Source organism: Lasiodiplodia theobromae (assembly GCF_012971845.1).
Source record: "Lasiodiplodia theobromae strain AM2As chromosome Unknown scaffold_3, whole genome shotgun sequence".
NCBI lineage: Eukaryota > Fungi > Ascomycota > Dothideomycetes > Botryosphaeriales > Botryosphaeriaceae > Lasiodiplodia > Lasiodiplodia theobromae.
In genome coordinates this window covers 1,257,180-1,270,870 of record NW_023336519.1, presented here as the reverse complement: position 1 = coordinate 1,270,870, position 13,691 = coordinate 1,257,180, and the positions used below count along the sequence as shown (strand labels likewise).

The following is a 13,691-nucleotide window of genomic DNA, read 5'->3' as shown; positions in this document are numbered from 1 at the left end:
GTAGAGCTGGGCTGGTACTGAGCCTACGATGCCGCCCGGATACTGTGCCGCAGCCTTATCTTATAGCCTGTCGGTCGACGAGGCTGAAAGGCAGCACCGGCGCCTCGAAAGGCGCCAGCGATAGCCTGGCATCAGCCCCCAAGCAGTGCAACTGCGGGAGGCAGCAGTTCGCGACGATCTTGGCCCCCACTCTGCGCGGGACATGCAACCAATACCATTTGCAGTCACACAGGCCACCGACGATTGAGGCCAAGTGGCGCAGCAGGCTTCGCTTCTGTAGGAAAATCATTCCAGTCTCTCATCTGCCGATTGGCCCAACGCGCATTACAAACCAATAAGTGCAAAGTGGCTCGCATGTGAGCGAGCTCCACGGGCGGGGGTTGTGAGGCTCAAACTCGTGTCAGCCCACATTTCATCAGGCATCTACTGTGTTGTCAGCAAAGAGGGCCCATTGCTTGCTTTGTTGTCGCTGCGCATTGGTGGATGAATCGGTGATGCGCTCACAACGGGCTGCGCGTTCAGCCTGATCAACACCGAGAAGCAACTGTGCAACTCAGCCTCGTTTGCTTCGAAACATCAAGATGACGGGATGCGTCTCGCATTACCGTTATCCCACGCCATGTGAAGACGAGCATGCAGAAGACTCTTGGTGCCTGAGACATGCATATGGCTACCCTTAGCATCACACTTCGCCTTCCACGATCCACTGAAATACACTTACCACCATACAGGCTATGCTTTTGGTACGCAAGCATATGTATCATTGGTAGATTGGCGTAATTGGTAATATTACACAAAAAGGGGTATCTAACGGGGGTGTTCCAGTCCTGGTTTCAAGAATAGAAAGAGAAGAAAATGAAAAGGCCAAAGCATCACAATTTTCGAGGCTGCCGCGTCCATTCGTGTAATCCATTGCACCAGCGCAACATCATTTCCAGGAAAAAGATCAAAACCGTGACAGAGAGCTCAAGCAGAAATTTGATGGGAGACAGCTCCGCATACTTGCATCTTACCCTTGACAAGGAAGAGCCGAGGAGAGTGAACAGCATTGCCAAGGATAAAGTGTTTCCGGTCTTCAAAGAGGCACGCTCCTCCTCGATACAGTTGTCGTCATTGGCATTGCTGTCGACAGCAGTGGTCTGCCTGGACAGGCTCTTTTTGTATAAAGGCATGCTTGCGCGGCGAACCGGGCGATTCGGGTGGGACATCTCGGTTTCTGCTCCCCAGTCATATATGTCTTGGACATCGGAGACAGCCACCTTTTTGTTCTCTTTTGTTGGGGGAACGTTGGATTTCTCGTTCCGTTTCATGGCGACTCGCTGGCGAAGTTTCCTGATGAACGGCCTGATTCTTTGCCGCCTGATCAAGTCATTGAAGAACTCATCCAAGATGTGATCTGGGGCGTGCAGGTGCTGGAACTTCAGTTTCTTCACGAGCGGAAGATACTGCATGTGAGCTGCCAGCTCCTTCATCTCCGGCTCCTCGGGCATCCTGGACATTTCCAGGCGCAGCTCGACCGCTATGTTCTCTTGCTTCGGCTCCGGCCCATAGTAGAAGGGCCGAAGGTAGATCCAGCCAAAGTTCTTGGATGACTGGTCAAAGAGAAAGGGCTTCTTGGTTATCAGAGATTTATGGTAAAGTTTCATATACAGTTCTGACGTAGAGAAGCCTTGCAGGGGGCGCTCTGCGAGCAGGTCCATCAGCGCCATGTAAAGAGTCTTGGTGAAGGAAGCGGCGTTCTTCGGCCCGTAGGCAGTTTCGCTGGGAGCCACGGAGCAAAGGAGCTCGAATTTTCTTCGGCCAATTTGCTTCTGAGAAAAGGACAGAGCGGCGTGGCAACAGTCAAGGATTAACAAGGTATCCGTGTCGGTCATGTCGAGGGGTCTAAAAGACGACTTGAAGAAGGTCTCGGCCTTCTCTTTGAGAGTTTCGCGGGTTCCGTGCAACTCCAGCTGGCCTGAATTGCCGTTCACTTGGCTACCGTGTCCAGCATAGTATATGATGCTTAGCTTATCGGCGCCCTCATACTGGTTGGCCCAAAGCTGCATCTTAGCCTGCAGTTCGGAAGCGGAGTTTTCTCTGGGGATTTCGTAGACTTCTGTGTCGAAGCGAAACTGTTCGCCGAAGACTTCGTTGAGCAGATTGACCTGTCATTCGTCTTAGCACATGTATGAAACCTTGGCCGCTTGCCCACTTACCTCATCGGCTACTCCCAAATCGTCATCACTCCAGCGCACGAGGAGCACGCCAACTTCTGAGTATCCACTGGAGCCATCTTTGTAGCGGGCATCCACGAATTTGTTGAAGGCGATTTTCGCCTCGTCGTGTTTATCATGGATGCTTTCTGCCTTGGGAGCCAGCTTGAGAAGGTCATGAGTGAACAAGTCTGTGTTGGTCCTCGAAAGCGCCATCGTTGGGCTCATGATGGTTTGCTAGCTTCGAAATGCGGAGAGGGGCGCCGAGAGGCAAGGTGGGGCGAGGGCGGCCATAGCAAGCGGGAACTGCGGGCAGCAAGCGGGATTTAAGCAAGTGGTCGAGGATTTGGGGGCAGATGCGGCTCGTTGCGGTAGTTCTAAAAGCGGGCCGGGGGTAGCTCAGCCGCTGCTGACATGCGTTGTTTGGGGGCTGCGGAGATAGCGGTGGAGCTGGGGTGTTTTGCAGCGAACACAGCCCGTGCAAGCCCGTCTCACACGTCTCTCCACACTCCACTCGTCGTGGCATCTGCCTCCTCCAGAAAGGCCGCACCCTCTCCCACACAGCCACGCTGCCTGCCCACGCTTGCTCCGTCACACACCGCTCGTGCGCATTCCAGAACTCCCATTGCGTCATTCGCTGCAGGATCCACCGTTGACTGCGCCCAGTCTCGTCTTTCAATGTCCTACAAAGGATACTACAGAGGGGTATTGCAGCCATGGACCCAGAATACGAGGTCATTATTTCTCAGCAATTTTTTACAAAAAAACATGCGGGTAGTTGAAGCTATCGTCCGGACATGAATGCATAATTATTAATTCGACATTTGCATCCGGATGATAGCTTCAACTACCCATAGTATGGCAAAAATAAATTCACGCTAGCTGTCGCTGAAATGCGTGTTCTGAAGCAAATGGAAATCGCTCATTTAGGGTATCTCTGCTATCGCAAAGACCTTTTCTCTTAACTCCAGAGATGAAACTTAGAAGGACAGAAGCCGTAAAAAAATACTTCCATGTGCTTGCCATCCCGAATGCTCCACTTAAATTGCCAGCCGATAGAAGAGCGCCAACCTTGAAAAACTCCGCACGCTATCCAATCCAGTAAACATCAAAACTCCATTCGCCTTTGCCCCTCGCTTCAAGATCTCCATCATACATAGCCCTCCTGGAACCTCTCTAGCCCCTTCCTGATCTCCCTCACGATCTCGGCCGCCTCCTCCCTGCTCTGAGCCTCGAAGTCGTACCGCTTGCTCTCGCGCTCGCGGTACACGACGACGCGGAACGTCTTGGGATGCTTGCTGCTGACCTTGCTGCCGACGACGCTCGTGAAGTGCACAGTCGTCGTCTTGCCCATGCCCGTGGCCTTGTTGGCTGCCGTCGCTGCCGTCGTGTCCGCCGGCATGATGTGCATGTATTCGCCGTCGAGCGCGAGCACGCGCGTCGAGCTGGACGTGAAGGACATGGGCTGCTTGCGCGTCACCGTGTACCGCTTGTACGACGTGTTGGTCGTCGTCAGCGAGAGCAGCGCATCCTGCTTCTGCGCGAGCGGGTGCATGAGGCCGCTGGGGCCTGGGTTGCCTTTCTGCTTTTTCTTGGGCGTGCCGCCGGTGCTGATGAGCAGCGGCGCGTTGGGCGAAGAGGATCCTGGAGAGCCAGAGAGCCCGAAGGCGCCGTCGCCGACGAACCGGCGCCGTGCAAGGTCGAGCTCGGTGCGTTCGCCGAGGGCTTCGACTGTGCGATCCGAAGGTGCGATGGTCGACGTGCCGCTGACCTTCAGAACGTAAAGTGCCTTGTCCACGTTCAGGTCACGGCAGGCGCGGTCGAAGACTTCGGCAAGATATGTGTCGGTTGTGACTTCCAGCGTCGAAACACGTGAAGTAAAGTCGTCAGATATGAAGTGTATGCGGAGTGTCTTGGGTGCACCTGTGCGAGGAGTGAAGTTAGGCGCAGCGGCGGCTGGAGCATCCAGGAGGCTTGTGCTGTCTTTCCGAATGGTTGAGAAGTACGGCCCAGTAATAGGGTTCTGCTGGGGTGCAAGGAGAGGTGCTGGTGTTGGGGCTGTCACTGGCGGGAGGTTCGAAGTGGGATCAGCTTCCGACCCCGAAGTCGTGGGCACTTTTTGGAGTTCATTGCCACCGCTTGTTTCAGCAAATTCTCGGCTGTATTCAGGAGTGGTTTTTTCGTTGTCTGCAAATTCTGACGGTGATGCTTCGACAATGGCGAACTCGTCCCACGGCTTATCTCTTGCTCGTCCCCGAACTGGGCGATTGTTGGTGGAAGTGAAGTCCTGAATGGGCCGTGTCCGAGCAAAAGGAGGAAACTCGTAATCGACCTCTTCATCCTCAATCATTCGTAGGACCCACTTGTTGACATTCCGCTTTTCCGGTGGAATGGGCGGCTCCAAGCCATTCTCCTGGTATTTGAAGAGAGCGTAACCAATGGCTTCGGCGACGATGACCTTTGTGCCTTCATCAACTGTCTTGCGGAGCAGGACTTCGAAAGGCTTGGTCGGTTTGTTGGAGAATGGAGCATAAATCTTAATGTAGAGAGGACTTGACTCGCTCTGTCCCGACAAGATACCGAACCTCTGGAGCGGATCTGCAGGTTTGCTGGACTTGGCCTTCAGTGCCTGAGTGAGGGCGCTGACGGGCTGCACCACGCTGATCGGGCGGGCCGGAGGCAAAGTGGCAAGGGTCATCTGGGACTGTTGCTGCTTTGTCCGCTTGTTTGGCGACGAGTTGTGAGGAGTGATGGCCGGCGGTATGTTTTGAATCTGCTTGGGAGGGGGCGTGGAGTCCAGTGCATCAGCTCCCACTCCGAGTAGCGAGTTCGAGTCGGCGGTGCCAGCAAAGTCCGAGTCGAGATCACTGTCCTCGGTTTCATCCTCGTCGTCCTCTGCTATCTTCTCGCTCAGCAGGTTAGTGGCCACGGCCGCTCTTCGCGAGTTGATTTGCTTTCTCTTGAAAACGGACGGGTCCAGCTCGTTCTCCGAAGACATCTCGCTACTGGTAACTGTGTCCCTCCGTGGCCTTTCCTGAACGGTATCAAGAGCGCTTAGAGAGCCTCTGCGCACGCCGCTGGTCTCCGGGGGCCTGGATGGAGACGTGACCATGATGAGCTCGGGGGCTTCAGCCAGCCTGGTCTTCTGGATGGGCGACGAACCAGCGCGCGACCTGACAGGCATGGGCATCTTCGTGAATTTGATCTGCTGAACAGCTCTCTGCCCGTCCGCATCTTCGTCGCTATCGTCACTCAGGTCACTACTATCCTCCTCCTCCAGCTGTTCCTTCCTCCGCCTCCGTCGTGTTATGGGCATAGGTCCAACGGTCTCGGTGCTTTCGCCCCGGCCCGTGACCATGCCGCCCTCGTCATCGTCATCACCAAAGCCGGGACCGGTCAGACCGGCAGAGCGCGGGGCTTGAAAGTATTCCGAGGCGATTGCAGTAGGTATAGGAGGTGAATAAGTGCGTTTTATATCAGAGGTGTTCGGCAGCCAACCGGAGGCGCGAAAGGCGGGATTGTTCAAAACAGAGGTGTTGACAGAGATGAGACGCTCGCCAACGCCGTCCTTGATGTTGGAGAGATAGGCAGTGCGAAGCTGGTAGAGAACGAAACTGCGCATCGCGATCAGCGGGCCATGCACGAGCAGACAGCGCGACGCAGGGAACGGCGCTTCTCGTTGCTGTAGGGCAGATTGCTCTTAGCGGAGGAGCGGGTGTCAGTGCGGGACTCACTCTTCATTCTGGAGAAGCGACATGGTGCTAAGGAAAGAATGGGCAGGCTGGAGACAGTAGCATGTCTCCAGCACAGCACAGCAGAAAGAGCGGGCGCACGGTGGAGCGGAGCGGTTCGGTGGTGGTGTCGGGCGCGGATGCGGAGGGGCGAGATGCGCGACGCGGGCAGCGGCGGTGCGTCAGCCGTCGCGGAGCTTGGATTCCTTGCGAAGATCGACCACCGCTCCAACCTCAACCAACTCACAAACCTCCGCCATGGGCCTCGTCGACTATTCCGACTCCGAGGGCTCTGACAGCGACGCCCCGCCCGCCCCGAAGCCCGCCGCAACCTCGTCCGCCACCGCGAAGCCCGCCGCCTTCCAAAAAGTCGTCGACCGCTCCAACCCGGGCAAGATCCGCGTAAACCTCCCGTCTGCTGCTGCCTCAGGCTCCGCAGGTGCACAACCTTCCTCCGACGAGCCTCCCGCTAAAAGAGCGCGCACCGGCGGCGGCGGCGGCGGCGCTTTCAGTGGCTTCAACTCATTCCTGCCCGCTCCCAAGAAGTCAGGCGGAGCTGCTGCAAAGAACCAAGGCCTGCGCAAAGGTGTTTCCTTGAAGACGAGCGCTGCTCCTGGCTTTAGTCGAGAGCCAGTCGACGAGGCGGGTCAAGATGAGGACAGCAAGCATGGTGGCGCGGATGCGGATGAGGATGCGTATGGACCCGAGGCTCCTGCCGACGAGCCCAAGCCCAAGCCCGCCGAGGAAGTCAAATTGGTTGGGAAGCCCATGATGTTCAAACCGCTTTCTGTTTCAAACAATGCCAAGAAAAAGAAAAAGGCGGCGTCGACGTTGCCGACCGTGCCCAAAGCCTCAAAGCCCCAGCCGACAGAGCAAGCTCCGCAGGCAGAGAAAGCTGCTGTTCCGGCAGCCCCTGCTCCAAAGCCAAAGCCCAAAGTCTCCCTTTTCTCCATATCGCAGGAGGAGTCTAGCCCGGTACCTAGCGCATCAGGAGGAGAATATCAGCCCATGCTCTACACCTCGCAGCAGACCAATGACACGGGATATATGGAAACCACGACGCAGGGGCAGTCGTCTGGCCAAAATGTGGCCCAATCAGCTGGGCCGCAATCCTTGGACACCATCGCCTCCGATCTCAATCTCACTGAAGCCCAACGACGTCAGCTGTTCGGTCGACAGCGTGGAAAGGGCGGATCGGACCTTTCGGCCATAAATATCGTCAACTTCAACACCGACCAGGAATATGCTCACAATGAGCAGTTGAGAGCCGCTGGCGAGACGATCCAGCACAACCCGGTCAGGTCTATTGCACCAGGCAAGCACTCTCTGAAGCAGTTGATAAACAATGCTGCCACTCAGAAAGACGCCTTGGAGGAGCATTTTGCCACGGGGAAGAGAAACAAGAAGGAGGCAGGCAGCAAGTATGGTTGGTAATGGTTCTGTCTGGGAAAAGGTCGTAATTCTTGAAGAAATCCCATTCGATTGGGCGACTCGGTCGTTCGACGAGCAAGGCCAGCATGCATAAAGTTAGCGAGTACTTGGAAGGTCACATGATACCCAATCAGGAAAAGAAAATCAGCTCTACTAGGTTTTTATTGGATGCTTGGTATTTATTCATGTGCTGGCATGCCAACAAAGAGAGCAGAGAGGAAGGCCCACCTGAAGGGCGGCCATTTCCCTTTCCGGACCTCCGGTGCTGCTTTATTCCGGGCCTCTTCCGGCCATGCATGGTCCACTTAACACCAGCGTTGAAAGTAACACTACCACCGCCGCCGCCTTTCTTTTACAATCACGGCATTCTTATCTCATATCTGCTCCGCTTGTCCTCCCTTCAAAGACCGCAACCCTGGATCCTCAAGTTCCTCCCTCCCCAACCACCACCATTGATTCCGCCGTAAGCACTCCAAGGAGTCTCCTTCAGCCCAGAACCTTCAGCTACTTTGAAAGCCTCTTCCACGACGATCACAAACCTATCACCATGAGCGGTCCTAAGCAGGAGATCGTCGTCTACAAGCACTCCAGCACCGGCGAGACTCCGGATGTCCTGTTGATGTCGAAGGCGCAACTTGAAGAAAACATGTCAGCCAGTACGTCACATCCCAGCAGACGATATACTCAAGCACCATCGCCATACCGCTACCCTTTGTGTCAACACTGAACGCCCCCGCTGCCATCTGCCGCATCTACACCCTCCGCATCATCCTTTCTGATAATCACGCACTGACCCTTCACCAGACCCGGCTCTCCGCCTGTCGCACAAGGCCATCCCCCGCGGTCATCGTCACATTGAGATCCTCGCTCTGGATCTGATCCCGGAGGCGCAGCGCAAGGAGTGTGCCGACTACCCCAACATGGGCGCCTCCATCGCGACCATCACCCTGCCGAACCGCGTCTGGATGCAGCGCCAGATCACGGCCGACCAGTTCTCCGAGCTCCACATCCTCTCGGTGAGTAAAACGTCGCCGTTCCCGCGTCTGTGTGTGATGGAGGCATGATGCGCGACATTAGGCACAGCCTGATGGCGGCTCGTACATGCCGCGATCGCGGTCATCATATCCGCATTGAAGAGTGGGGGGCTGACCAGATGTGTATTATGTGTGGATAGGTCTAGTGTGGTCGTGGCGTTCAAGACACGGAAATCGCTGTAAAGTCACTGTGGAAACACCTACCCTGGTTGCTAGATTGGTTCACTATTCCTTGATATCCATGATGGGGAAGCTCAGTAAGGTTACCGGTTGTCGCCAAAGTCGGCGCTTGGGTCTATAGTCAAATTGAAGAGTGCGCCCCGCGAAGGGCACTATTTCTTCCTACGTGTGCAGTTGAAGCGAACGTCCGGACGTGAATGTTCATTTAAAAATTATACAAATGTATCCGGACGTTAGCTTCAGCTACCCCCATGATAATGGTATTAATTACCGTGTTACTAGGTGTACCGTGTAGCAAGTTCAACTCAAGGCGAATGAACGTGTCCGAAGATTTGCTCGAAACGGCTGCTCGCAAGCTTCGCCATTCATAATCCCGTAGATGTATGCGTCTCCGACAAGCTTATAATGTTCCTCTCTGTGCCTGAGCACAAACGGCACAATGCCGCCATTGAGGATGCACACCAAATCGTCCCTTTTCAGGCAGGGCGGCCCAATGCCAAAGAAACCCTTTCTGGTAATAAAGAAGCGCCGAAAGCGGCAAGCATACGCCATAGCTGTTACGAATCGGTCCGCATCTGCATCGCCTCTGCGATTCGTGGGGGCTGAAGCTGCAATCGCACGGTAAAATTGTTCCCGCGGCAGATTCATGACCATCTGGCGCCTTGACTCGTGGACGTGAGAAAGTGTAAGCCGCTCACGCATTCCCGCGTCGGGTAAAGGAGAGGCAAAGTAAGCCTCCTGGCACGCTGCGAAATCCGCAAGATGCTCCACTTCATCCTCCACGAGCATGCCATACCAGTCTTTGCCGGCGGTAACGGTCCAGCAAAAAGCCGTATAGATGTCGGTTCCATCAGGATAGGTATGCATGAAGGAAGTTACTGTATCCCAGACTGTATTGAGATATTCGAGCTTAGGGTGCGAATCGACAGCGTCAGGTAGTATATCCGACACCCAGGTTACAGCGTCAAACTCCAGGCCTTCAACAACCAGCAACGAGCCGAAAAACCTCGGCACGACGATCGGGAGAGTAGCTGAGGCCGCAAAGTTCTTGAGAGAAGTTCCGCCCTGAGCCAGGGCGTATGTGAAGAGGCGATCCCATTGGGGAACCCAAGACGGCAGAGTCTCTTCGACTTCTAAGCCATGCTGCACGGTCGAGAGGGTCCGCAAGCCTTGAGAAGAAAGAAGCGTCTTCCTCGCCAAGGTCTCGTAGACTTCTGGGAGCGTCTTGGTATAATCGGGGTCTACGTACAGCTCGCCGTTCTCCGGGTCGGAATCTGTGGTCGGCAGCCCCAGGAGGGCGTAAATTCGATCTCGCGCATCTGATACCTTGAACTGGCGGGTGAGGGAGAGAAGATGGAGGAACGAGACTGGGTCATGCTTATCACTACTGATAGAGAGAGCGTACATGAGGTAGGCGTTGTAGAGGCCAGGAATTCTACGCGCAATCTGATGTTCCATGGTTCTAATCCAGGCTGCTGCAAAGCCAAGGCACTCCCAGCTGATACTCTCAGGTCCCCACATCAATTCAGCAGAGGATGCAAGCACGATCTCCTGGAGGCACCATAACCTCCAGAACCAAGCCCGATCAAAAAGGTCAGCAAATCCCGACCACAGGCTGTCGCTTGAGTGTGGAACACGGCTCATGTCTTCTGCAAAAATATTTCTGCTGGCGTCGAATACTGCTAGAGCTTGATTATGCTCGTCGTGGCCCAGCCATATCAAGACTGATCTCGCCCTTTGGTATATGGCTCTCATTAAACGAACCTGATGGCCCTTTTCGATTTCATTTCGTTGATTTATACAGACGGCATCAGCCCAGATGTAGATGGGATGGGCATGGTGGCGAATCCTCTGAAGGGCGCTGTACAGGCTGGGCATGATTCTCAGGCGGCGCCCGTTACAAAAAATTGTCACGGTTGGGGTTTTATCCGTGCCCCAGGCGTAGGATAAAGCAGAATACGCAAGGTTTGCGTCGAGCTCGCAGTGATACAAGTCGCAATCAAGTTCATCGGGCGATAGGCCAGGGTTGACGCACAAAATTCGGATTTCTCGAGGTCCTTTCAAAATGTCGTACTCGTAATCCTCACAGCCGATGCCCCAAATGGCGGATGAAAATAGCGTGGAAGTTGATGGTGAAAAGTCATAATGCCCAAAAGTATTTTCTTCAACATGCTCCGGCTCGCTCGTCCAGATATCGGCGGCCGGTGTGTTTGACGATGGGGGATATTGCCGCATGGCTTCCCTCATTGGTTCCGACTTCATGAACTGTTGTCCCAATAGGGGATGACTCATCTCTTGACGCAGAACTTGAGACTTGGCCAGTTGTACTTGTGGTTGCATCGAGGGTGGTTGGAGATGCTGCATTTCCGTGTACAGAGCTTGAGACTTGGCTATTTGTAGTTGCTGCTGGGGCCGTTGGAGATGCTGCATTTCCGCATACAGAGCTTGAGACTTGGCCTGTTGTTGATGTTGTTGTTGTTGTATTTGTGCCGGTGGTTGCATTCGTGCCAGCTGTTGCATCTGTGCCAGTCGGAGATGCTGCAATTCCATACGCAGAGCCTGAGACTGGACTCTTTGTTGGGACTGCGCATTTGCGGCATTTTGACTCCTTTGCGCCATAGCTTCCGAGTCTGGTAAGTTCGTAGAGGATCTACCTCACTGCCATCAATACTCGCAGTAGAAAAAAAAAATCGGGTCTGCTGCTGCGCGAATAAGTCCAGTAGCACCATTGGCGACACCGTCGAGACCAAGAGCCAACAGAGCAACGGCAGGTCTAGACCAATGGGTAAAACGTTGATGAGAGGATAGATGAAGTTAGGTGACGCGTGAGAGGCGGACGCGTCGTAGCGCGGGCGCCGCAACCCCAGGCGCTCGGACCACCCAAAGTCAGCCGGAGCCTTGCGCGCCACGACTCCGGAGCTCCTTCGAAGCTCCTCAACCAACCTCACCTCCGCGCCTCGCTCTCTGTCCATCCTCCAACCCTTGCCGCAGTCGCGCCATCTTCTTCAACCCTCCTCTGCTTCCTTGCGCGTCGCAGCAGCCCAAAATGCCGCCTGCAGGTCTGTATTAGCCCTTCTCTTGCCCTCATCACCACCACCTCAATGCCTTTGCACTCCCACTGTCGATCTCACCCCCGTCTGCCGCAACTGGACTTATCCGCGCGCCCAATGCTTGGATCCGAACGACTGTCCCCTCCTTGACCGCCGTTCTTGTGCTCCAGCCTGAGCGCTAGCCCGAGCGACCTCCAGCCCTGTTCACGCCCATCGAGACCTCGGCGCAAAAGACGATAAAGGCCTGGTCGAGCGAACTCCCAGCGCGACAATGGACATCTGGACGCAGAGGAGTATGGGTCAGTGAGGGCGACCAGGAAGAATATTGAGAGAAGCGCGCGAGGATTGAATACCCCGGCGTCGTTGATCTGCTGAGAGCGCGTCGCATATCAACACCGGTTATGGGTTCCATCTACGCATAGCCCGCCCCTCCGCCATGACTGTAGAGCCTCGGAAACAACCACTGCCACGGATGGATGCCATGGAACGTCAAAAGAATCCAGTTGCGTTACGACGGGGGATCGCATCTTTCATTTCCACTCACCTCCGTTGATGGCGCCATCATTGGAATCTCCTAGTGTGCTGACCAAAGAAAGCAGATAACGCTACACCACTACCTCCCTCGGTCGAGGCGGCCTATTACCGCAAGTGCATTGCCCTCAAGCGCCGTCTGAATGAGATTGAGGCAAACAACGAGGCTGCACGGCTGCGGAAGGTGCGCCTCGACCGCGCCATCTTGAAAATGCGGCTGGAAAGAGCTTTCTTGTTGGAGCGCCTTGCCGAGCGAATGGCTCCCAACGTGGACGACTCGGACCGCAGCACTAGCCCTCCTCCAACTGTACGCCAAGACCCATCTCCTCCACTTGGAAGCTCTCTGAAGCCTGACGTATCGCAGCCACAAGAGAAGCCGACACGGAGTAAGCGCACCAACCGCCAAAAGACCCCCCCGCTCGAAGGCCACCAAAGCGGCAGCATGCCGCCCCACCACTCTCCTGGATCCATCAGCAACACTACCCAGCAGCCACACATTCACCCCTTGCACGCTATGTCGTCAGCTCAATCCACTCCTGATCCAGTTCGTCCGGGTTCCGCGGTCCCTTATGGCAACACATCCGTACCCACTGGTCTCAATGGAACTCCGTCATCCACTCCATACAGCGGGTCGGCTCCGCTGCCCGGGGTTTCCGCCGCCGGCGGTACTGCACCCACCTTGCCTCTACCGCAACCAGAGTTTGGTGAAGGCAGGCATGATGATAGAGAAAGGCCGGTCAGCGCAGAGAACAGCACATCTGCCGCCAGCGGCGACTACGGTCGTCCCTTTGCGGCAGCTCCTGCTCCTGGCGCCACGGGCGAGGTGCTCAGTGCTGGACCTGAAATCAGGTCGGACGCAAATGGCGAGAGGAGGACTGCGCAGCCGGACACGCAGGACACTGAGATGGGTGAGGCCCAGTCCTCTGAGGATGCGCAAGGCCAGCCTGGAGGCCTTGGCTTTACCGCCGTCAACCGCTAGGGAGATAAGGATCTCTGACACTCAGTGATGTGTCTCAATTAACCAACACGGCATGATAATCAAAACATCTCGGCGGTCATGGTCAGCTGAGATTGGCTTCCCAACTTTCCTTACCTTTGTTTACTTTCCCTTTTTTCAAACTTCATCCATTTCAGATTACTCGCGCAAAAGAGGGATGGTGGGATCAATGGTATGAGCACGAGCAGCAGTGGCGTTGCAGGATCATGGGCAAAAAGCTCCAATAGCATGTATCATTAATTGACGCCAGCAAAAGAATGAACTGGCTTCCTTCCATCTGTCTGGATTCAAGCATAAGCGTAGCCGGCAAGTTCAAGCCCATGATGGGCAGTTGAAGCAACTGTCCAGACGTAAATGTATAGTTGTTAAGTCAGCATTACGTCCGGGTGATCGCTTCAATGCCTACGGAAGATTGCAGGATTATTCTTCGCCTCCCGTGATACGGAGCATGATTACCCTCTGTTATCCCAGCGCCCTGTTAATCCTCGCTCTAGCCTCCGGCGGACATCCATCTACATGTACAAGTCTGACGGTCACCTGTC

General features: G+C 55.2%; 6 protein-coding genes across 6 annotated transcripts; 3 read left to right on the top strand and 3 right to left on the bottom strand.

The window, feature by feature from the left end:
- Nucleotides 1-872: 872 nt before the first annotated feature.
- On the bottom strand, nt 873-2,423 carry LTHEOB_1350 (Tyrosine-protein phosphatase non-receptor type 6 protein; the record flags this gene model as incomplete). Its single annotated transcript, XM_035510042.1, has 2 exons — nt 873-2,147; nt 2,199-2,423. 2 exons carry the CDS (start codon nt 2,421-2,423, stop codon nt 873-875), a joined length of 1,500 nt encoding a protein of 499 aa, XP_035367697.1.
- A 922-nt stretch (nt 2,424-3,345) lies between these two features.
- On the bottom strand, nt 3,346-5,952 carry LTHEOB_1349 (Stress activated map kinase interacting protein sin1; the record flags this gene model as incomplete). Its single annotated transcript, XM_035510040.1, has 2 exons — nt 3,346-5,809; nt 5,930-5,952. The coding sequence occupies 2 exons, from the start codon at nt 5,950-5,952 to the stop codon at nt 3,346-3,348; spliced, it is 2,487 nt and encodes an 828-aa protein (XP_035367696.1).
- Nucleotides 5,953-6,184: 232 nt separating this feature from the next.
- LTHEOB_1348 (Mitotic checkpoint protein) lies at nt 6,185-7,360 on the top strand (the record flags this gene model as incomplete). The annotated part of the gene is made up of 1 exon (XM_035510039.1): nt 6,185-7,360. One exon carries the CDS (start codon nt 6,185-6,187, stop codon nt 7,358-7,360), a length of 1,176 nt encoding a protein of 391 aa, XP_035367695.1.
- A 544-nt stretch (nt 7,361-7,904) lies between these two features.
- Nucleotides 7,905-8,537, top strand: LTHEOB_1347 (uncharacterized protein; the record flags this gene model as incomplete). The annotated part of the gene is made up of 3 exons (XM_035510038.1): nt 7,905-8,013; nt 8,162-8,373; nt 8,532-8,537. 3 exons carry the CDS (start codon nt 7,905-7,907, stop codon nt 8,535-8,537), a joined length of 327 nt encoding a protein of 108 aa, XP_035367694.1.
- A 591-nt stretch (nt 8,538-9,128) lies between these two features.
- Nucleotides 9,129-9,978, bottom strand: LTHEOB_1346 (Heterokaryon incompatibility protein; the record flags this gene model as incomplete). Its single annotated transcript, XM_035510037.1, has 2 exons — nt 9,129-9,157; nt 9,270-9,978. The coding sequence occupies 2 exons, from the start codon at nt 9,976-9,978 to the stop codon at nt 9,129-9,131; spliced, it is 738 nt and encodes a 245-aa protein (XP_035367693.1).
- Nucleotides 9,979-11,892: 1,914 nt separating this feature from the next.
- Nucleotides 11,893-13,131, top strand: LTHEOB_1345 (Hmg box protein; the record flags this gene model as incomplete). The annotated part of the gene is made up of 3 exons (XM_035510036.1): nt 11,893-11,920; nt 12,221-12,459; nt 12,517-13,131. 3 exons carry the CDS (start codon nt 11,893-11,895, stop codon nt 13,129-13,131), a joined length of 882 nt encoding a protein of 293 aa, XP_035367692.1.
- Nucleotides 13,132-13,691: the final 560 nt, after the last annotated feature.